The sequence below is a fragment of the Eurosta solidaginis genome, chromosome 4, assembly GCF_040869045.1.
Source record: "Eurosta solidaginis isolate ZX-2024a chromosome 4, ASM4086904v1, whole genome shotgun sequence".
Lineage (NCBI taxonomy): Eukaryota > Metazoa > Arthropoda > Insecta > Diptera > Tephritidae > Eurosta > Eurosta solidaginis.
In genome coordinates this window covers 251602131-251624779 of record NC_090322.1, presented here as the reverse complement: position 1 = coordinate 251624779, position 22649 = coordinate 251602131, and the positions used below count along the sequence as shown (strand labels likewise).

Below are 22649 nucleotides of genomic sequence, written 5' to 3'. Positions count from 1 at the left end.
GCCTGAGGCGTGACGAGAGTCAACAAGCGCACACACACACACATGCATAGTTAAATAAATACACATTCATGTGTAACAACCCTGCAAAAAATGCGATTAGTCTAGGATGAATCCGGGATGAGTCGCAAGGGAGTATGCGACCAATGCCAGTTTTGATCTCTTTGTATGAGTTCAACTGTTCCCTTTTGTTTGAGCATGTCCTATGAAGAGACTAATTGTACCCATTTATACCCGAAAGGCATCGATGGGATCAATCCCCTTTGTACCCATATGGGAACATAAGAGAGTAGTCCCTTTTAGGTCCAATAAAGACTCAAATATGGACCAGTCGCATTTTTACCCCAATGGTAGTAAAATGATACTCACCGATGTAATCCATTTAAAAATAAAACAAAAAACAAAATTTTTTTAGTTTCATTTCCGGTTTATATTGAAATAAGCAAGTTGAAAAATTGAATCTTTTATAATTTGTATATTACTCAGGTACTACGTTAATGCTACTCATTAAAACAATTCACAAGCATTTTGTTAATTAGAAATAACTTAAGTTTCAAACTTTTTTCATACATTAGTTGATCAGACTTTTAATAATAGATGGCTTTATTTATTTTGAAATTATATTAATATATTACTTCATCACATTTTTAGTTAGTTTATTTCATTCATTATTTTTATACCTTTCATGAACATGAAATGGTATATTAACTTTGGTCCGATGTTTGTAACGTTGAGAAATATAGAAGATAGACTCACCATTAAGTATACCGAATTGATCAGGGCGACGAACTGAGTTGATATAACCATGTCCTTCTGTCCGTCCGTCTGTCTGTTTGAACGCAAACTAGTCCCTCAAATTTTGAAATATCTCAATGAAATTTGGCACAAGGATGTATTTTTGTATTATATTAGACATTTGTCGGATTCGGTAGGATCGGACCACTATAACATATATCTCCCATACAGCCGATCGTTCAGATTAGACGATTTTGGTCATTCCTGCCGCAATTTAAAAAGTATAAACGTGAAACTCGGTGAAATATATTCTATTATAATATATTAGAAGATATAATTAAAAAAATTACTTTGATCGGAGCTATATATATTATATATCCCATGCACCCAATCGTTCAGATAGAAAGGTTTTCGGCAATTTCTCCCTTAATTTCCGATATAAAAACTTTAAACTTGGTGATATTTATTCTAATATATCATAGAAGATTTCCTAAAAAAATCTCTTTGATCGGAGCTATATGTATATAGTATATACTTATCCCATACAACCGATCGTTCAGATAGAAAGATTTTTGGCCATTTCTCCCTTAGTTTCGAATATAAAAGCGTGAAACTTGGTAATATATTCTAATATATCATAGAAGATTTCCTGTAAAAATCATTTCGTAGCTATATACAATATATATCCCATTCCGATCGTTCAGATAAGGGGGTTTTTTGCTATTTTTTATTTTATATTTATCTTAAAAATCGTTTAGGTATGTACATCTTTTCACTATATATTTCTTATCTTATATATCCGATTATTTGGAGATTACGAACGGGATAAGATTACTGTTCAGCCCCATTCATGAAAGGTATGAAGTCTTCGGGACAGCCGAAGACAACCCCGTCCTTACTTGTTTTAATTAAAAATATATCTACTCTTATCAACGCTGAAACTTGGCCAAATCTCTTTTAGCGTGGCTTGACAAAACTTTTTGATTTAATTTGGCCATTTAGTGAACATTTTAGCACTTTCTTATTGTGTGCTTATAATTTGATGTGAAAGAACAAAAAATAATATGTTTGTAAATAAACGATTGCAATGAATTATCAGGTAATTCACAAGGTCTTATATTCCTCATATGTATTTGCTACGATCTTAAACCGCTCATATCTGCTTTGTTGTTGTTTATTATATAAAATTTGGATAAAAACTACAATTCAGCAACTTATGTATATCAGATGCACTAAGTTATTGCCAAATAATTTTTTGTTTTTTATTTTTGAAAGTTTCAAAGAATTTTTATTAATAAGGATAAGCGGTGGCATACATTTAGATTTTTACAGGCGTTTTATAGATAACCCTCCTTACGGATATACTTAAATACGATCTACAACAGAATTTGGTGTTCACGAGTGTCGTATTTAAAAAGATAGTACATAAGACAATAGGAGACCTAGTGAATTGACCATATAAATTATTTGCGAGTAACATATTTGTGCCAATGCAGTAAATGTCAAGTAACGCGTCAAAGTTTTATCAGCCTCAAACTATTGTCCCAAACTTAATCGACTACCATATATGTAATACTCATATATTGCTACTTCAGGCTAGGTGCTCTCATAAATATCAGAGTGCCAATATATTGCAGTTTAGATGTTTTAGTTTTTGTATTCAATAATCGAATGTACCTTAATTAAAATTATTTCTTGTCACACATATGCTGCTGCAGTCACACAAATTTTGTAGGCTGTATTGTTTTGATTTAACTGATAACTCATTGCGAGCATTTTGTATTAGCAATATAAATAAAAACAATATATATATGACTACGAACCTTTTTTAGTGTTTCTCTTTAAAATTTAGTATTTTGTTCTTGTTTACTATCTTTAAAAGATATGCATTTAATTCAGAGGTAATTTATATAGACAAGTGTGGGAAATTTTTAAATTTAAAATTAACTCACCCTTAAAGTTATATAAAATGATATATGTTTATTATATCGATTTCATACAGAAACTTAATCGAATCACAATTTGGTATTATGAAATTTGTTTGCCATTTGTTACATTGACAATAAAATCCGACCAATTAAACAAAACGTACCAGATTTTTGACTACACTAGGCATTCAATAAAGCAATAATGAGATCATTCGGAATTTGCAGTTTGTACGGAAGATTGAGTTCAAGAAAGGCTTTGTGATAAAGATTAACCTCCTGTGTGCATTTTGCATTAAGTACTTTGTTTTAATATTTAAGAGTGTGCGAATTTTTTGTATTGAACAAGAACTTAAATAATTCACATAGTAATTAAGTATATACATTGAGTATATAATAAAATCTTAGAAATAAACGAAAAATAATAATTCATAACACGACTTTTTGTTGCCTTAAATGCCTGTTGTTTTGCACAACTTTTGGACAAACGAAATGTCCTATTATTATTATATTTTTCGTAAAATATTGTATATCCTAAAACTAACTTCAGAGTTTTGGTGTCGAACCGTTAATTTTTTTGTCTAAAAAATATGGTAGCGGCTTCTATAGTTATTATTTGTAAACGTATAGTAAAATTTACTCCGATTGTAGTAGAATTCAAATGCAGTTATGTATGATAGACAACCCTCTAAAATATGTATAGCGAACTTGTCAGGATAAGGTGATGGCAAAGTGAATTCAACCCAATGCAGAAGAGTGTCAGGTCAAAAGAATATATGCATTGATTTCGATCAACTTACATATTGTTGTACTAAGGCATTGTTATGATTGTGACCCCTGTTTTTTTGTCGATGAAGTTTCTTAAAATGTTTTGACTTTGCAAATTGCAATCCTTTTCGGAGCTCATCCTCGGGGGCTAATCCCTCAAAAGGAATTGTAGAAACAGCTCCTAAAAATTTAAAAGTTTAAATTCAAAAAACAATGTATTAATATAAGGGGTTAGAAATACCTGCCAATTCGCTATACAAGTTGGGGAACGATTTCAGCCCAATCTTACCATGAGTCCCGTCCAAATTCAAAGTAATTATCACGTCTGTTTTTATAATTAGTGGTAAATTTTTCGTATTGTTGCATAAATTGATGCAATCATAGATTCCTGTAAAAAAACAAAAAGTGTTTAAAAAGTATATAATAGTTCATATTTAACGTACATATACATCTATGTTGGACGATGTTTTTTTCGTCCAATTGCTGTACCTCATGTACGTCACAAAGTGGAAAACACTTTACGACAGGTGTATTTTTTACTTCCTGACGAACAAACTGCTCGGTAGCAACTTTCAGCGCAGCTATGGCATCCGTGATAGCGGTATTTTGGGTATCAACTATCGTTTGCAGCTGATCCAATTTTTCTAATTTCTTTTCAATTGATTATAGTTGACTCTCAAATACTTAACAAAGGCTGCAGCACACAACTTCAAAAACGCATTGGGTGGCTTCTATAATAAATTAAAAAATTATCATTAATATTGTGAATCAATAATCCTGTAAGAACTGAATTAATTTCGATTGGCGTTTTTTTTTTGCAAGCTAGTGGAAATAAAACGCTAAGTAAATTTGCGATTTGCCTAGAAAGAACAACACGAAGTAACCTAATTTAGTTGGGTAAGCGGATTGGTAAAGCAGCTAAAAAAAGAGCCAATTAGCCGAACTTCTTTCACCACCTGCATAGTTCCGCCATGACGAAAGTGTATAGCTACCTGTATCAAGCCATTGATTATAGACTTGCAACAAACTCAAATGATCACCATGCATATGACTGAAGTTCTTACGTGCTGTATCGGCATGTATGATTTTATCTTGTAGACGATAGAATGTTGCGCTATTCACAGAAAGCATCGCAGCAATTGATACCAATTCTTCGGAATAGTTGTACCTAAAATTACGGAATTCAAATTTAATAGTACTGTTTACAATGTATGGAATTCCGAGTATGAAATCAAACTAATTTATACGCATTGATTAGTTACATTTCAAACTCGGAATGCAATTTTTCCCAACTATTTCTCACTAACCAACACATTTACCCATCATTGGATCAATTGGAAATTCGGCCATACGTCTACCCAATTTGGTTAGTTCACCATAGTGATTGAGCGCACCCAAAGTGTATAATTGTTCTAGATTTAAGTTTCGGCGATATTTGTAGCCAGCACAACTTTCCTAAAATTGGGTGGTGGAGGTTCGAAAATGGTTGCTTGCATATCACATGTAGATTTACATACACTGGTACGATGAGAAGACGTATCTTTGGAACCCAAACGCTTAACACGATCTTTTAAAACTTCTTGGCATGTTTCAATTTCATCTTGTATACGAAATATAGGCGCATCATCAAAGAGTTTTGAAAATTTATCAGCATCCAAAGTTACACTGGAAATTAAAAGCTTTAATTCTGGTCGGAAGCGTGCTATAACTTTAGATATAAGAAAATCATTAAATGTTTGGAAAACTTAAATTTGAGAAAATTACCTACCCTTTTTCAAGTCATACGGCATGTAATAGCTCGTTATCCTTAACAACTCACGGCCTTTTTAATGTTTTTTCGCAACTTGTACTGATTGCTTTTTGTTTTCCCAAAAATACACAAAACGTTTGGCAAACAGTGTTAAAATTAGAGTTGACCGATAAAAACGATATATTTCCGATACATTTACGGTTGAAAACATTTTAATTAAACAATTATTCATTAAAAGAAAGGAAATTTACACAACAACATTTTGTATTTTGTATGAAAAACTATATAACAGCATATCAGCTGTTCGCTCAAGGGTCTACTGTGACGTAGATTCGCAGAACGAAGCAATTTTGAACTCGTGAATGCGCAATCTGGGTAGGTGATTGGTGTTTGATCACAAATCACACACAGAAAATTGCGCATTCACGACTTCAAAGTTGCTTCGTTCTGCGCATCTACGTCACACTTGACTGCTTGATCGAATGAAATAAAGAGAGAAAAAACAAGAGCTAAAGGAAAATGACGCAAAAAAATTGCCCATAAAAAACAGCTGATCTTTTGTTTACATGTGCAATGCGCAATCTTGTGTGTGTGATTTTTGGTGTTTAATACCACTCCCAACATTCGACAGAAAAAAATCGATTGTTTTCTTAAAATTAAACTATCGATAGTGCCATCGTTAGTTTTGCAGCTCTTGATAACAAAAAACAGCTGTTATATCTTTTCCGTGCATGAAAACATTGAACTTTAGTGTATGTCGGTGTTGTTGACATCATTTTATTGCAATGTTTATTATATATTCTCTTCGTTTACTTCACCAAGACCTAACTTGAAAAATTGGGCCCACTTTGCGAAGGTGGCACTACAGCCACTGCAACTGACACCGCTGAGTTCAATAAATCTGCAGGTACTCCACCAGAAACAATTGTTGACTCCTTTATAACAGACAGTAGTATGTTAATTGGAGTTAATGGCAACCGAGAACAAATCACTAAAACTATTTCACGTGCTCCTGAGCTGGAAAAATATTTAGATCACAATTTTTTAGAGGAAACCCAGCAAGTGCGATCTAAAGAGGTAAACCTGAGTGCTAAAGCTCCAGATTTACATAGAGTTTGATCAGTGCTGAATATTTTTGCAGTATACCGGGTGAATGTACTGAAAAGCTAAAATAACATGCAGAAGATAATACAAAATTTGCGCAAGAAGCGGAATTAATCGAAGAAAATATGATCTTAGCTATGAGGAGGTATGGTGAAATATAAAATAATTTATTCGTATCACTTGGGATATGAATAATAGACTTCGGGCGGTTGGAGAAAAAATTTAACCAAGGAAACATGCAGAAAGCTAATTGGATATTGCAGCACCCAAAGAATAAATAAATGATTGTTATTCTTTTATATTTTTGTGGGTACAAATATTTCCTTGGATGATGTGTACTACTTGCGATGATTGAGGTGAAATGATTCCACAGTTATTAAAAAATGCCAAAATTCAAAATATGGTTTGTACAAAAATGCAGTAGGTTAAGTTGGCTGTAGTAGAGAGTGGTGTTTATTTTTTTTTAGTTAAAGGATCTTTAATAAAACAAATATACTTGATTTTCCTCAAAGGAAAAATTAGTCCTACTCTACAATTATGTACAAATTTACAAACACATGAAATATATATGATCCTATATATACTTCCAAAATAATAATAATAGTGTTTTGTCTCGGTAAATATCCGGGGAGAGTAAGCCCCCTTCTCTTCCAATATGTGATGTGCTGTTTTTATTGTTCCCATTGATTGGTTATCCTAAATGTTTTTACCCGACTCCGAACGTATATGCTTAGGCAGATGAATTTCTTGCTGAGAAACTTTTCAAAAAGGATTAAAAACATTATCCGAAAAGCTCTACATTTTTCTTAAATAATTCGATTCCTGTCTTAAAAAGGGCTTAAAACTGACTAATCCCAACTGTACCCAAAAGGGACTAAAGGGGATCAATTATGCCCAACTGTAGACAAAAGAGATCAATCGGGGAGCAATCTCTTTAGGGATTAATCGCGCGATTTTTTGTAGGGAAGGGCCAGCTAAGCTGCCAGCTGCCGCTGCTCTCTTTGTTGTTTAAGTGATTGCATTGACTTTTTGTGTGTGCCGTTTATGAAAGCTTAGCTTACGTGTGAATATATATATACGTATGTATGTATGCGTGCGTGCGAATGTGTTTTTTCTAAAAAAAATTTACTGTTATGTTATATTTTTTCCTTTGTGTTTGCTTGATCATAGTATATGCCATTACTTTCTTCATTTCCTTTAGTTTTTGTGCGCGCTATGTCATTTGTTACGCCTTGAGGTATGCTACAAATGAGCCCGTCATGATATGCACTAATTTTGTCAGTTTATGAAATGGCTCATTTTGATGCTGTTTGTTTGGCTCTAAATGATTTGCTAATGTTTTCGATGAATTGTTCTTTTTTTTGGGCACTTTGAGAATGAGTTCGAGTTTCTTTTATTTTTCTAATGTGGCGCGAAATTCAAACCGGAACAAAACGAAAAGAGAATAATGGAATGAAAGTTCGGAATAGAAATGCAATGAACATATTTAAAATGGAAATTAAATGGAACAAAAACTTTAAAACTTAAGCCGCACCAATACCAAAAAACGTCAAAAGACAGAAAAAACAGGAAATAAAACCACAATGAAATGGAAGTCCACTTGCGGAGTGAAGCTCGTGTGCTTCGGTTGCAAGGCATGTCTGCAGAAAAACACGACTAAGAACTATAAACCCCATGGCTTAAGATCTCAAACAAATTGTTTCCCAACATTTCAGCTGGTACTAGAACAACCTATATTAGTAACCCTTTTCTAAACCTTTAGGGAGTGTTTTTGCCGTTACAACCACAAAATCAAAAATTAAATCGGAACAAAAAGGGACAAGATACAAATGAAGCTTTGACGAAATATTTCTAAATAAAAGCGAAATGAATACGTGAAAAAAGCAAATGATTCCAAATCTAGAGGGCATTGAGCTGAATAAAAAAAATCTAAATGAAAGAGTAACGCAAAATGAAAGAAAAAGAAAACGAAATGAAACGGGAATGTAAACAAATTGAAAACTAAGCGACAATTAAATAAAACAGCAGCCGAAGCAAATAATCCATAATGAGTGCACTGAAAAAATGTCAAAGATCATATAGCGAAGTTGAAAGAAACGCAAGTTTGAAGGAAATCCAAAGAAAACACAAAAGGAGCTGAAAAGAAAACGTAGCTTAACCCATGCAAAGAGAAACTGGAAGTAAGTGCGGTGAAATGGAATCGGATTGAAAGTTAAACTGAAACTATAAAGAAGTCAAATGAAAATAACGTATGCAGATAACGAAATGAAAAAAAAGAAAATCTATTAAGAAATCCATATAAGAATAGGCTATTGAAACAAAGCGAAATGAAAATGAAAGGAAAACGAAGTCAAATGAAAATAAAGTGGGATGAAAAAGGTATTAAAAATAACAGATGTTATAAAGGAACTTTAATAAAACCGAACAAAAATAACAGGAGGAAAGAATGCAAAATAAACGATAAAAAAGCCAAACGAAATTGAATCGAATGCGAAAGAAAGTCAATCGTGATTTTCTTTAAAAATCGAAAATAAATGTAATGAACTATAAACAAAGTGAAAACGAAACAGAAACAAAAAGAAAACTTGACGAAACTACTGATAATTTTCGATCAAAGGAGTTCGAATTTGCTAAAAGAGGGAACTCGGGGTATTTCGATCAAAAAAGGAACAAAACCAAAGTAAATCTAAGGGTAACTTGAACAGAAAAAATATAAATAAATCTATAACGGAACACAATAAAAGTGAATTTTAGTTAGAGTAAGAGTAAAACTAAAGCAAACAGAAAACAAAGGGGAAATAAAATTTGAACGAAACGGGAATTGATTAGGTACGAGTTTAAAAATAAACGAACATTAAGCAAAAAGAAAATAAAACCAAAATGAAAGTAAAAAAAAAAAAAAACGAAAGAGAGACGAATCCAAACGAAATTTAAATGGATGAAAATGGAACTAAATCGAAAGGTAAAAGCAACTAAAATTCAATCAATCGAAAAATAAACGATATGAAAACTCAGCTCAAACGAAAACAAATCGAATACGAAGTGACGCACAAGTAACACACGAAACTGAACAAAAAACTGGGAATTAAACGAAAATGAAACGAAATAAAATAAATATTTAAAATTTTTCCACATAAATTGCCTCAGTTGCTCAACCAAGTTTGTTCCAATTAAGATTTTATAATAAACAATTGGAAGATTTACCAAATTCCTATGACACTGACCAGGAACGAAACGAAAATGAAATGAACCAAAAGGTTCTAATTTTTCCAGACATAATGAAATCTATTGGCCAAAATAGTTTGTTAGAGATGCGCTTTTATAATAAGCAAATTGTACTCAACTGCTTTACCAAGTGTACTAGGGTTAGGCTTTTAAGGAGAGATTCCCCAAGTATCATAAAACGTGATATAGAAAAAATGTCATATATTTACTACCCTTATAAAATGCAGACAAATTTCTGAGTCTAAATAATTACTGCATTCTTAAAATGTCATAACAAATGATATGGTCATTATGACATGAGCAAATTAAAAAGCACGCAAACTCACCGCACCGCAGGAACTTCTAATATATCCCATTCGACTGATGTGTAAAATTCTGATAAATCAACGCCAACTTCAACAACATTTGTACCATTCAGCTCATCGATATGCCTTAGATCCACCTGTAATATAGATATTTAATGGAAGATATTTTAATAAATTTTAGTATAAATTTAAACCATCTAAAGTAAGTAACGAATCTGATTGGTATAAATTAAAAAATTTAAGGCGCGATAACCTCCGAAAAGATTTTAGGCCGAGCTTCTCTTCCAATTTGCGTTGTGCTCATTTTTCATTTTTCCTACAAATTGGCGGGACGGGTCCTACTTGTTTTATGCCGACTCCGAACGGCATGTGCAAGGCAAACGAGTTTTCACTGAGAATTTTTCATGCCAGAAAAACATTGGCAATGCTTGCCAAACACTTCCGAGGGGAGCCCCGCTTAGAAAAAGGTTCTTATGATTGAAAAACTTGTTTCTTAAATTTTTATGTTGTTTTGGCCGGGGCGTGAACCCAGGATCTTCGGTGTGGTAGGTGGAGTGCGCTACCATCAGACCACGGTGGCACTATACAGTTTATAATTTTGCAAAATATATCCTCCGCCTATCGCTGATATGATAGAGTAGAATATGGAATTATTTAAGGTCATATACTGCGACATATAGGCCTACTCTTCACAGTATCGCATTCAAGACGAGTACCTCAAAAAAATCTAATATGGCGTTTGGGTAAATGGAGTGTATCTGTTTACTTTCAACCTTGAATGATTTGTCTTCTTCGCGCAATGGCATCGCAATAGAGAAGGATATGCTGTGTAGTTTCATCAGCGTTTTCGCAGAACCGACAGATGCTGCCAGAGCAGATGCCCGTGTTGTGCATGTGATCTTTGAGTCTACTGTGACCTGTAAGTTTCCCTGCTAATATTTTCAACATTCTTTTGGATAAGCATATATTAGCTGGGTACCGTTTGGTATCTCATGGATGCCTCTTACTTGCGGAGCTCATCCTTTTTTGGAAAACTTCTTATTGCGGCCGTCGTGGTGTGGTGGTAGCGTGCTCCACCTACCACATCGAGGGTTCAACTCTCGGGGAAAGAAACATCAAATATTTAGAAATAACTTTTTTCAATTAGAAACAAATTTTTCAAATCGGGGTCGCCTCTCGGACGTGTTCGGCAGTTGCCATTCGGAGTCGGCGTAAAAACATGTAGGCCCCGTTCCGGCAATTTGTAAGCAAAATTAAAAGAAACGTGACGCAAATTGGAAGAGAATCTCATTGGGGGTTATCGCCCCTTGCATTTACTTATTTTATTATCTTATTTCTTTAAAGAGTTTAGGACTTATGGGCATTTTAATAATTCCTGGCTGAGGTGCCTGCCTGCTCATTGCGCTCTACCTCTCAGTGTCCTAGAACTGAGGCAGCCTGATATTGAATTAAGCTTCTCTACACAGTCAAGCACCAGTGTGGATTTTATTGCAGTCGTACATATATTGCCTTGCGAGCCGCCTAACCATCGCTTCGTATTGCTGATTTTTCCCTAAACACAAATTTGTGGCGAATACTTTCGACCGGAAATATGCTCAAGAACCCTACCAGTGTTATTGACGTTCTTTTTCCCGGGCAGAAAACTTTCCCACTAATTCCATCTGGCGTCTTTGAGCCGTCTGTGTACATTAAAGTGTATGATCCCAGTAGAAACCCTCAGTTTCAAAGGTGTTCCATGTAGCTTTATCTTTTAGCTCTATTTTTAACGTATTTTAGAATCTAAGGATCTTTGCAATGTCATCACTAGGAAACTAGATAAGTGGGAGTTTCTCTGTCACGTTATAGATGTTGCAAGTTTGAATTGATTTATTTGTGCATGTGCGGAGATGTCTGTGCTATTACTTTGTGTTACGCGGTAAGCTCAAGCAACACCTCAATCACTGCAGTTGGGCACGTAAGCATGGCTTCAGTGATGTAAATACATGCCAAACGTTGGAGTTTAGTGAGCAATTTCTGCATTTTAATTAAGGCTGCTCGAGATGCCAGGGGTAACGGCTTCATACACTATAAGAATCTTGGTACTACATTACCAGCACTTGCCTGCCATGCGCCTGTAACTTAGACTCGAATATGACTCTGACGTACTTGCTTTCGGTCAATGTGACTGCTCTCATTCCACGACGTAATCTTCTTTTAGAGAAGAAAATGATAGTTGGTTTGATATGATTGAAGCTCATTTCTACTTCGGCGCACCAGCATAATGGACTTCCAAGTCCCCTTTTGCAAAAATGATGATGTCAATTGCATATCCATTGCATCGGATTCACTTTTGTTGAAAATAGTAGTGGGAGTTAGTCCACTAAAAGGCTCTAATTTGGAGACGACAGGGCCGCACCTTGGGGACAGTCTTTTGTGGTCTTGATATGCGCAGTTCCGTATCCCAGTGTTGTTTTAAAAATCCTCTTATGCAATAGAGCTTCTATCGATATTTCTTGGCTGCAAAAATTACGTCATCTATTTTCGCTAATGCTAAAAATTTGATTTATTTTATTTCTTTTTCTTTTAATTACTCGTTATTTTAGTCTACTGCAGTGCTTTCGTAATCTGTACGTTCGTAAAAGGAAATGCTGCTGGTCCGGATAAGCTGAACCCAGAGACGTGTTCAAAGTTAATTACTTGAAGTAGATAGAATACAAGCAAACCAAAAATTGAAAAAAATTTGAGCAGCAAAGAAGTGATTATGTTTGGTATGACAACATTTATCTCTAGACATTTTTATACTCAGCGTGCTTTGCACATAGAGTATATTAACTTTGATTGGATAACGGTTGGTTATACAGGTATAAAGAAATCGAAATAGATATAGACTTCCATATGTCAAAATCATCAGTATCGAAAAAAATTTGATTGAGCTATGTCCGTCCGTCTGTCTGTCTGTCCGTTAACACTATAACTTGAGTAAATATTGAGATATCTTCACCAAATTGGGTGCACGAGCTTACCTGGACCCAGAATAGATTGGTATTGAAAATGAGCGAAATCGCATGATAACCACGCCCACTTTTTATATATATATAACATTTGGAAAACACAAAAACCTGATTATTTAGTAAATAACACACCTAGAATGTTGAAATTTGACGTGGGGACTGATATTGAGACTCTTGATAAAAATTTGAAAACAGTTTTTAAAATGGGCGTGGCATCGCCCACCTGTGATAAAATCAATTTTAAAAATATTATTAATCATAAAAAAAATCGTTAAACCTATCGTAACAAAATTCGGCAGAGAGGTTGCCTTTACTATAGGGAATGATTTGAAGAAAAATTAACGAAATCGGTTAAGGACCACGCCCACTTTTATATAAGAGATTTTTAAAGGGTCGTGGACGAATAAAATAAGCTATATCTTTGCAAAAAAAAGAGCTTTATATCAACGGTATTTCATTTCCCAAGTGGATTTATAACAATAAATAGGAAAAATTTCAAATTTTAAAAAATGGGCGTGGCACCGCCCTTTTATGACTAAGCAACTTTCTATGTTTCGGGAGCCATTACTCGATGAAAAACTAACGGATTGTAATAAAATTTGGTACACAAATTTTCCCTATAGCAGGAAATATTTATAGAAAAATGGACGAGATCGGTTAAAGACCAAGCTCACTTCTATATAAAAGATTTTTAAAAGCGTCGTAGACGGAAATAATAAGATATATCTTAGCGAAAAAGAGCATTGTATCTAGGATTTTACTTAAATTGAATTATAACATTAATTTGGAAAACACTAAAATTTTTGAAAATGGGGAAAAATTTTTTTTTTTAAACGGGCGGTGCCACGTGTTATGTAGAAAAGTAATTTATCTGAAATGAAATGTACAATTGAAGCTCACGCTGAGTATATAATTTTCAGTTACATTCGAACTTAGGCACATTTCCTTGTTTTATTTCTATATTCAAACGAACCAAATGTAATCTAACAAAAAGCTTTGAGCAACCAATGCCACAGGGCTACATGCTGGTACTCATATCAAAGCAAGTTCTGCATTAAAAGTGAAGTAGAGTTTTAACTTTTGAAAACATCAAAATGAACTACATATCTATATACACGCTATCGTTCAAAGTGTTTTCAGTTTGCCTATTGTCATTCAACTGTTAAATCAAATTCCAGACTTTTGGACGTTAACGATCACTGGGTAACTGCAGGCAATGTGTAAATTATGGTGTTAATTGAATGACATGGGGAATGACATATTTGTTTTTGCATTCGAAATCATTTTTGTCTGCAATGAATGCGCGCATCTTTCGTATTTTGTTTTCGTTTGACTGTATGATTGCTTTACACTTTCATTGTATGCATGACCGACTTTTCAATGCCTTTAACGTAAAAATCGTAGACAGCAGGGATAGGTAAAGTGATGTGATATGCTCATACATATAAAGATACGTTTTGTATATACATACATGGTGTGAAATATATGTGAAGAGAGCTCAATGCATTCTGTACACATTTCCGTATTACACATTTTAAAATATTAGTAAATAAAATAACGACACTCGCTCTGAAATTCGCACCAAAGTACATATTGAGGCTCAAGCCCGACTATCTCGGGAACGATTTAATATAAGCGAATTGAATCTTCTAGGCCACCCCTCCATACACCACTTAGTTCCATGAAATTTGGGGTCGCCAGAGCCTTGTCTGCTAAGGAAACACGATTCGCGACGTGTAGATAAGGTTGACAATTGGGTTGGAGAAGCTATAAATTGCGCCGGCAACCTCTTGAAAGGGTTACGCTACACAACCCTTTGAATAATTTGGGTATTTTAGTCAGCTCTTACGCCAGGCATACCTGCCGCGGGTGTATTCTATGGCCCCTCTACCCGCTGGGGTAGTGATGTTTGCTCACAAAACTCATCGCCGACTTGTCGCCGTTAGCGACAACTGACACTGGAGATAATGCCTAAGTTGCCTAATTTTATAGCTGGGGAAGTTTTGAGCATGCTGGTTCTAGTTGAAAGACATAATGGGAAAAGCAGGGGCGAAACCTTCTCAGTCTTATAAAACCGAAAGTTTTGATGTTTCGCTGAGGGAATGAGAAGACATTTGCTTTTGTGGTTTGTGGATACGAATTTAATTTGGCACACAGATAGGCATTGGTATGAAAGGTTCAACTGGCTTTATTTTGTATGCTTTACAGATAGGAAATTGTCTGACCGTTCCAAAATAGTAACTGTTTTAAAAAATGTAACTGGGTTTCAAAAGGTAGCCGGTTGCGAGAAAATGAATGGCTAGAAAAAATAGTCGTTTTCAAAAAAGCCACAGATAACAAAGAGGTAACCGCATCCAAAAATGTACCTGTTACCAAAATGTAACTGGTTCCAAAAAATAGCCGCAGCTAAAAAGGAAACGCTTCCTATCCAGCGTTAAAAAGTAACCTGCTGCAAGAACCGACTTAATAAGAGTAACTGCTTGAACAAAAGCAGGTGGTTCAAAAAACTTTATTGGTTGCAAAATGGTATTCGATTTGAGATAAGTAATCGAATCAAGAAAAGTAAGCATTTCCAAAAAATTTGAACAAGTGAAAGATTAAAAAAAAAAATTAAAAAAAAAATTTTTAAGTTAAACGGTTTTATTGAAAACAATATTTACATAAAGTAAGAATAATACTAAAAGCTAGAAAATAATTAGGTAGGTCCTAGGTACTAGTCATCACACTCCTCATCAATCTAGGGCGTTGATCATACAATTAAATAAAAGCGTTGGACGCGTCAAATTTCTATTGATAGCCATACATAAGGCCAACTGAACCTTAATCAGATTATACTACGCCTCACATTTTTAGAAATTTCACGCGCCCAACGCTTTTATTTAATTGTCTGATCAACGCCCTAGATTGATGAGGAGTGTGATGACTAGTCTAGGGCCTACCTAATTATTTTCTAGCTTTTAGTATTATTATTACTTCATGTAAGTATTGTTTTCAATAAAACCATTTAACTAAAATTTTTTTTTAAAATTATTTTATTTTCAAGTTTTTAGTATTTATTTAATTGCCTATTATTTCTCTTTCTATTTAGTTATTTAGTGACTAATTATTATAAGGAATTTTTCCTGAAAATTTGTTACAATCTAAGTCCTCAATACACTATCCTTCCAAAGATTTACTCGACTCTGCGCCACGTATGCTTGTCCCTCCTCGAACTCCAAAATATTTTGATGTCTCTTCTACCGGACTGTATGCAATATATGTTCTAAATATGAGCCAAACTGGGCATCATAGGCCGCTTTCTATTCATGTATGTATTATGCCTTCCAAATATGAGCCAAATCGGACCACAAATAAAATTTTTTTGAATACCTCGATCCTTGCGCCACCTAGCGGCGATTTTTTCATATGTCGCTTTCTATTCATGTATGTATTATGTGTTCCAAATATGAACCAAATCGGCCGACAAATACGATTTTTTGAAATATTTCGATCCATGCGCCACCTATCGGAGTTTTTTTCTTATTATTGTATTGTCATCCGGTTCTGAACTACTTATATTCCAAGTTTCATGCTTGTAGCTTATCGGGAAGTTACTTAAATTTTAATTGCAAAATTCGTTCACAACGGCCGTGCGGCCGGCCCGTTAAGTCAACCGTAAATAAAACCGTTTAAAAATCTGTGACAGGCTCAAAAAAAATTCGGTAGTTCTTTATATGTTCTGAAGGAAGTATATAGAAACACCATCGGTTTACCATTTAGCTATATATATTTTTTATTAATTATATACTAGTTGAATTCTAGATAATAAAACAAATACATGGGTACCAAATTTATTTATGTAGGTTAAGGTTAGGTTGAATTGGCCGGTCCATGAACTTTAGTCGTTTGATCTTTATTCGACCAAGCCTTTAATTTTTGAAAAAGGAAAAATCAATGATTAACTGTGATTTTGTAACAAAAGAGTTTTACATTAGAAAGATTTTCTTTACTTTTATTTCAAATTCATTACTGGTTAGCTCTCCGATAAAACTTCTTTGAAAGAGGTGGGCCTGTTTCAAGTTTCGAAAGTTGGTCGTAGATAAACTGTTGAGGTGTAAAACCCCTTAAAAGCTTCAGCAAGTTTGTTGATGATGCGCTTCAATATTTTCTAAAATAATTTTGAACAAATACCAAGATATGACTTTTTAAGCTACAACTTTTCTACTCCTTGCAGCGAATCGGATTAATTCCGCACAAGCGATGAATTATCATATTAGTTAGGAGGCAGTCCCCTTGTTCTGCCCCCCTGCAGTGCTTTCAACGACACTTTTATCAATCTGATACCCTCTCTGCCTATGATTGTTTAATTGAAATACTTATAGCTTATACTTAAGCGCTCTACTGATTTTCACAAAGGCAACGAAACTGTACAAATACCCAAGCAAATATTCTTCTCAATTTAACACCTTAATGCCTTTTCACACCGAATCTCACACTTATTAATTCATGCATTTGCCACACTCACTGTTGTGATTATTTGAATGGCTTTTCGTTCGTAACACAATACTATAGGTATATTCATACGTGAATAGTTATATAAACATGTATAAATATGTACATTCATGAATATTCGTGTATTTCAATAAAAGCATAGTAAAATATTTAAATGACAAAATGTTACCCAATATTGAAAGCCATTGCTTTTGTGTGTTTCGCTGGTCAAGTGAGTATTTATTTATTTACTTTTTTATTTATTTACTTTTTTATTTATTTACTTTTTTATATATTTACATATATTGCTACTTTAGCACAAATGATTTGCGTGAAATTCCGATAGTCAGTTTCTGAAAAGCTAGCAGTCAGTGAAAACTTCGCTTCAAAATCTTAAGGTATTAACATTTACGCAAACTTAGAGAAGCCTAGCTTTTTGATGGATCGGTCGTTCGGTATGCACATGCCTGAGCATCTGAAAGGGGGTTGAACTGAATGCAGATGGCTCGGAACTGGTTCTCTAGGGGTATAAGGTCTTTCGCCACGTGTGTTGGATGGCAGAGTTAGGTGTAAGCAAATATGAGTTGGGAAATACAGGTGGTGGAATAATTAATCTCCCGTGGATCTTTCAATTGATGTATGTTATGGCATAGCGCTCGTGACTTTTTACGCAACGCCCTAATAGCTAAGGATAATGATACTGATACATGTTATGTTATGTTATGTTATGCATCTAAAGCTATGTCATCTTATGTTATGTTACGTGCTGTAATGTTCTGCTATCATTTGTTATGTTATGTTACGTAACTAATGTTATGCTATATTATGTTATGTTAAGTTATGTAGTTCTATAACATAATATCTTATGTTATGCTGTATTATGTTGCATTATTCTATGTTTTTTTTCCTGCATTATAAGATTAAATTAAATAAACAATAAGAAAAAATTAGTTACTGGACGCGATTTACCACCGAAGAGATTTAGCACGAGCTTCTCTTCCAATTTGCGTCGTACGTTTCACGGAACCTGAGTGAGTCCATATTACGACTGCTCCTATAAAAAATGCGACCACATTTGAGAAACGTTAATTGATGAACAAATTCAGTTTCCACTGCGCAGAGTGGCCCAAATAACGCAGAATTCGAAATGCGGATTTAACTAATTACTTCGCACTCAACACAATAATTTTCCAAATTTCCATCGCCATTACGATTGCGTACAAATACTTCAAAACCCATGGCTTAATAAGAGAAAAATACACAATCTTGGCCATCTTCTTCGAATTCGCTTACAATCGCGCAAATCTTTCGAATAACAATAAACAACAACAACAGCTTGTTATTATACATTGAACTCAGTAAAGATATGCAGCCGAATAAAGCGATTTAAAAGCGTTCACGTCTGCCAAGTATCGAAATTGGATTTTCATGTTTCGGACAGTTGAAGCGCAATAACATGCGCGTAGAGAGCGGGAGGCAAGGGTCATATAAAAAGAAAATTCAACCAAACGACACAGCTACTTAGCCCGCGAGTGAATGTTAGCGCGCATAGCTTGCTTGGCACTTGCAGCAGGTGGAATGCAATTTATGTTGTGATAAGTCCATCGATTGAAGCATTTACTACTCGTGTATAGTGTGGCCAAAAATTTCTTACAGTAACGTACATATGTGCTTGAGAAAGTAAGTAAGAAGTGTCTGTTTATTGAGTGCAGCCCAAACCAAAGCCAACGATTCCATTGATTTCAGGCAGTGATCGTAAAGGTTTTCAGGTAAATCGTTTTTAATCTATTATTTTCTCAGCTTTTATTTCATTCAGAAAAATCAGTTATTTTTTAAAACTTCTTTATTTCGCTCAACCGTTTCTTCCTGCAGCTCTCACTAACACACTTCTTTACTGATGAGACCTAACTTTACAAGCATGTGACCCCTGAAGGCAGTGTCAAATTAGTATGTTCATCTTAAACCTTAAGTCTTCTCTCTTCAGAGACTTCAGAGATATGAACCACGTTGTGAATATAATATCGTAGGCTTTGCACGTGATCTTAAAAATTTTGCAGCCACGCGCTTTCGTCAACGCCTTTCCTGCTTGTTGGATCATATGCAACTCCTGTTTTCTTATGATTTCTCTAAACGGATTGGAACAGTATTTTGATTTTTTTTATTTCGGTCGGAAAATAAAAAGTTATCATTTGAGTTTTTTAATTTTGCTCTTAATATAATAACTATATTTTTGAGATTTTGTTTTGCTCAGAAAAAACCTGTTATTTTGTTTAGTTTTCTGATTTTTTCAGCTTAAAGCAGTTCTTTTCTCAGTTTTTTATTTCATTCTGAAAATAAAAGTTATTTTGTAGTTTTTTTTTTCACTTGAAAAGTTTCAGGTTTTTATCAAATTTTTTTCTGGAAAATAACAGTTGTATTTTAAAAATGTTTCACTTGATTTTGTAAATAATTATATTTTTGGTATTTTTTTATTTTGCTTGGAAAAAACACTTTATTTTGTTTATAACATTTTGAGCTTTTTGTTGCAATTGGAAACTAACAGAAATGTTTTTATTTAATAATTTGGGAAAAATTTAAACAACGTGACATCAGGACGGACAAGGGACAGCTGTTTCGATTATACCTTGTAAATCTCTTCAAAGCCTTTTCTCCCGTGAGTGGGATTTGAACACGCACTCCTACGATGGTTGAAGTGTTACAAACGCATTCAGCCACGTCATGCTTTAGTTGTTGTAAAGTTTTTCCCAATAGCCTTCTTTGCATATTTTATTACTTTACAACAACTAAGGAATCATCATCATCATCATCATCCTCCTCAACTCCTATTGGAGCATAGGGCCTCGACCACCGACTTAAATCTTATTCTGTTAGGTGCAGTTCTTGTGATGTCATTCCACGTATATCCTGCGTCTTCGAGTTCTTTATCCACAGTTCTGCGCCAAGTTTTCGCAGGTGCACCAGGTCGTCGGCTTCCTTGTGGATTCCATCGCAATGCTTGTCTGGCTATATTTACTGGAGGTCTTCTGAGAGTGTGACCAATCCACGACCATTTACGCTTGGTTATTTCTGTGGTAGCCTTAGGTTGATTTGTTCTAGACCATAAGTCGTCATTTGAAATTCTTTCCGGCCATCGAATTTTCAGAATTCGGCGCAGACATTTATTAATAAAAACTTGTAGACGTTTCTGAATTGAAGTTGAGCTTTTCCACGTCTCGCAAGCATAAAACAGTACTGATTTAACATTCGAATTAAACAGTCGAAGCTTCGTTTTTAAAGATATTTGGCTGGACCTCCACACGTTTGCCAGTTGCCCAAAAACCATTCTTGCTTTGTTTATGCGAGACTGAACGTCCTCATCTGCACCGCTCTTATTTGAGACAATACTACCAAGATAAACAACGGACTCTACACCTTCGATTTCATTTTCGTCAACCGTAAGCGTCAATGGCCTTGATGAAATACTATAGCCGCATCTTATGACTTTGGTTTTCGCTGTATTGATGCTTAGTCCGGCCTCCTTTGCATGTGTGTTGACAGCTTCTAAATTGTGTTGAAGGTCAGTACTTCTGTGGCTTAGCAGACAGACATCGTCTGCATATTCTAAATCCCCTAGCTGAGTGAAAGGCGTCCACTGTACACCGTGTCCACCATTTTCTGCGTTCCTCATAATCTCGTCTAATGCCAAGATAAACAAGAGCGGGGAGAGTATGCATCCCTGTCGCACCCCGCTTTTAATTTCGAAGGGTTCTGAGAGGCGCCCATCGTGACTGACCCGGCACTTAAATTCGGCATACATTGCCTTTATAATGTTGATTATTTTATTGGGCATCCCTCGTTTTCGTAGTATTTCCCAAATATATTTCCTGTCGAGACTATCAAAAGCCTTTTTAAAGTCGATAAAAAGTAAATAAGCTGATGTTCTGTATTCACAGCATTGTTCAACAATGATTCGGACGGTATTTATTAGATCAACACAGGATCGGTTTTGTCTAAAGCCAAACTGATTTTCTCTTAGAGTTCGATACACCGCCTCTTCAATTCGGGACAGTAAGATCGTGGAGAACACTTTGCTAGGAATCGAGAGTAAGGTGATACCTCTGTAGTTGTTACAATCAGAGGTATCTCCCTTTTTTGCGACTTTTACAAGTATGCCTTCATTCCACTGACGAGGGTAGGATTCTTCTTCCCATACCTGACGGAAGATTGGAAGTAAGGTTTCAGCTGCGGTATCTGGATCTGCTATGAGGTATTCAGCATATATGTCATCAGTTCCTGGGGCCTTGCCCTTTTTTAAGGACTTGATTGCTGAAATTATTTCATTTTTCGTAGGGGGCGCGCTGTTTACCCCATTGAAGTGGGGTTGGCTGTTGTAGTTTGCAGCAATAGTGTTGGAATTTAAGGTCGCTTCACCTACAGGATTATTTAATACTTTCTTGAAGTGTTCCACCCATACACTCATTTGTTGTTCGCTTTCAGTAATAAGATTTCCGTTTAAGTCTTTTACTGGTTTTTGACCACTCCTGTATTTTCCGGTGAGTTCCCTACTAATCTCATAGAGTTCCCTCATATTATTTAATCTGGCTGCCGTTTCAGCTCGACTTGCTAATGTGTCAGCCCATTCCCTCTTGTCTTTTCTAGCAGACTTCTTAATTTGCTTGCATTTTTCTTTATACCTTGCGGCTAACTGCGTTGCTTCCTCCGTGTCATTGTTGTTCGTCCGTCTGAGAAGCGATTCTTTAATTTTCCGCCGCTGTTCAATAAGTGTCCACGTATTATTTGTTAGCCATACTTTCTTTGCTTTGTTTTTGTGTCCAAGGATACTGCTACCAAGTTCTTGGTAGATATTATTAACGGAGTCTAGCCTGTCACCTGTACTACCACTCATGTTTACCTGTTCAACACGTTCGCGTACTGCGGCATTAAAGGCATTTTGATATTCTTCATGCTTTAGTTTCTCAATATCAATTTTCTTGCTAATTTTTTGAAGGTTTTTCTGTACTGCGGCTACCTTAAATCTGAAACTACCAGCTACAAGGTAGTGATCGCTACCAATATCTGCTCCTCTTTTAACGCGCACATCTAGCAAGGATGACCTCCATCTGCTGTTTATTAGTACGTGATCAATTTGGTTATTAGTGCGTTGATCCGGAGACGTCCATGTTGTTTTGTGGACTAATTTATGTGGGAATAAGCTTCCACCGATCACCAGACCGTTTTCACAACAAAATTCTATAAGCCTACTACCATTGTCATTCCGGGTACCAGGGCTGTGTTTACCCATGTATATATCTAGACCATCATTGTCAGATCCAACTTTAGCATTAAAGTCGCCTAGAATAACACATATGTCCCCTTGATTAACGTGTGAGTTTACGCAGCT

The 22649-nt window shown here is 35.1% G+C and overlaps 2 protein-coding genes and 1 long non-coding RNA gene across 6 annotated transcripts in view; all 3 read right to left on the bottom strand.

The window, feature by feature from the left end:
- Window positions 1-22649, bottom strand: part of nAChRalpha3 (nicotinic Acetylcholine Receptor alpha3) — a 515737-nt gene that overhangs the window by 130374 nt on the left and 362714 nt on the right. For all 4 annotated transcript variants that reach the window (XR_010953203.1, XM_067785642.1, XM_067785641.1 and 1 more), the window contains exon 6: window positions 9831-9946. Coding sequence is in view for 3 of the 4 variants with exons in the window: in XM_067785642.1 (XP_067641743.1) it covers window positions 9831-9946 (116 nt within the window). In the remaining variant the exon portion in view is untranslated. The remainder of the gene's footprint in view (window positions 1-9830; window positions 9947-22649) is intronic.
- Window positions 3500-4056, bottom strand: LOC137251304 (uncharacterized). Its single transcript, XR_010953204.1, has 3 exons — window positions 3869-4056; window positions 3667-3813; window positions 3500-3606 (listed from the first exon to the last, which is right to left on the bottom strand). It is a non-coding gene; the product is annotated as an uncharacterized lncRNA (long non-coding RNA).
- On the bottom strand, window positions 4201-5330 carry LOC137251303 (probable pre-mRNA-splicing factor ATP-dependent RNA helicase mog-4). The gene is made up of 4 exons (XM_067785644.1): window positions 5194-5330; window positions 4943-5133; window positions 4733-4880; window positions 4201-4593 (listed from the first exon to the last, which is right to left on the bottom strand). Exons 1-4 carry the CDS (start codon window positions 5213-5215, stop codon window positions 4544-4546), a joined length of 411 nt encoding a protein of 136 aa, XP_067641745.1. The 5' UTR covers window positions 5216-5330; the 3' UTR covers window positions 4201-4543.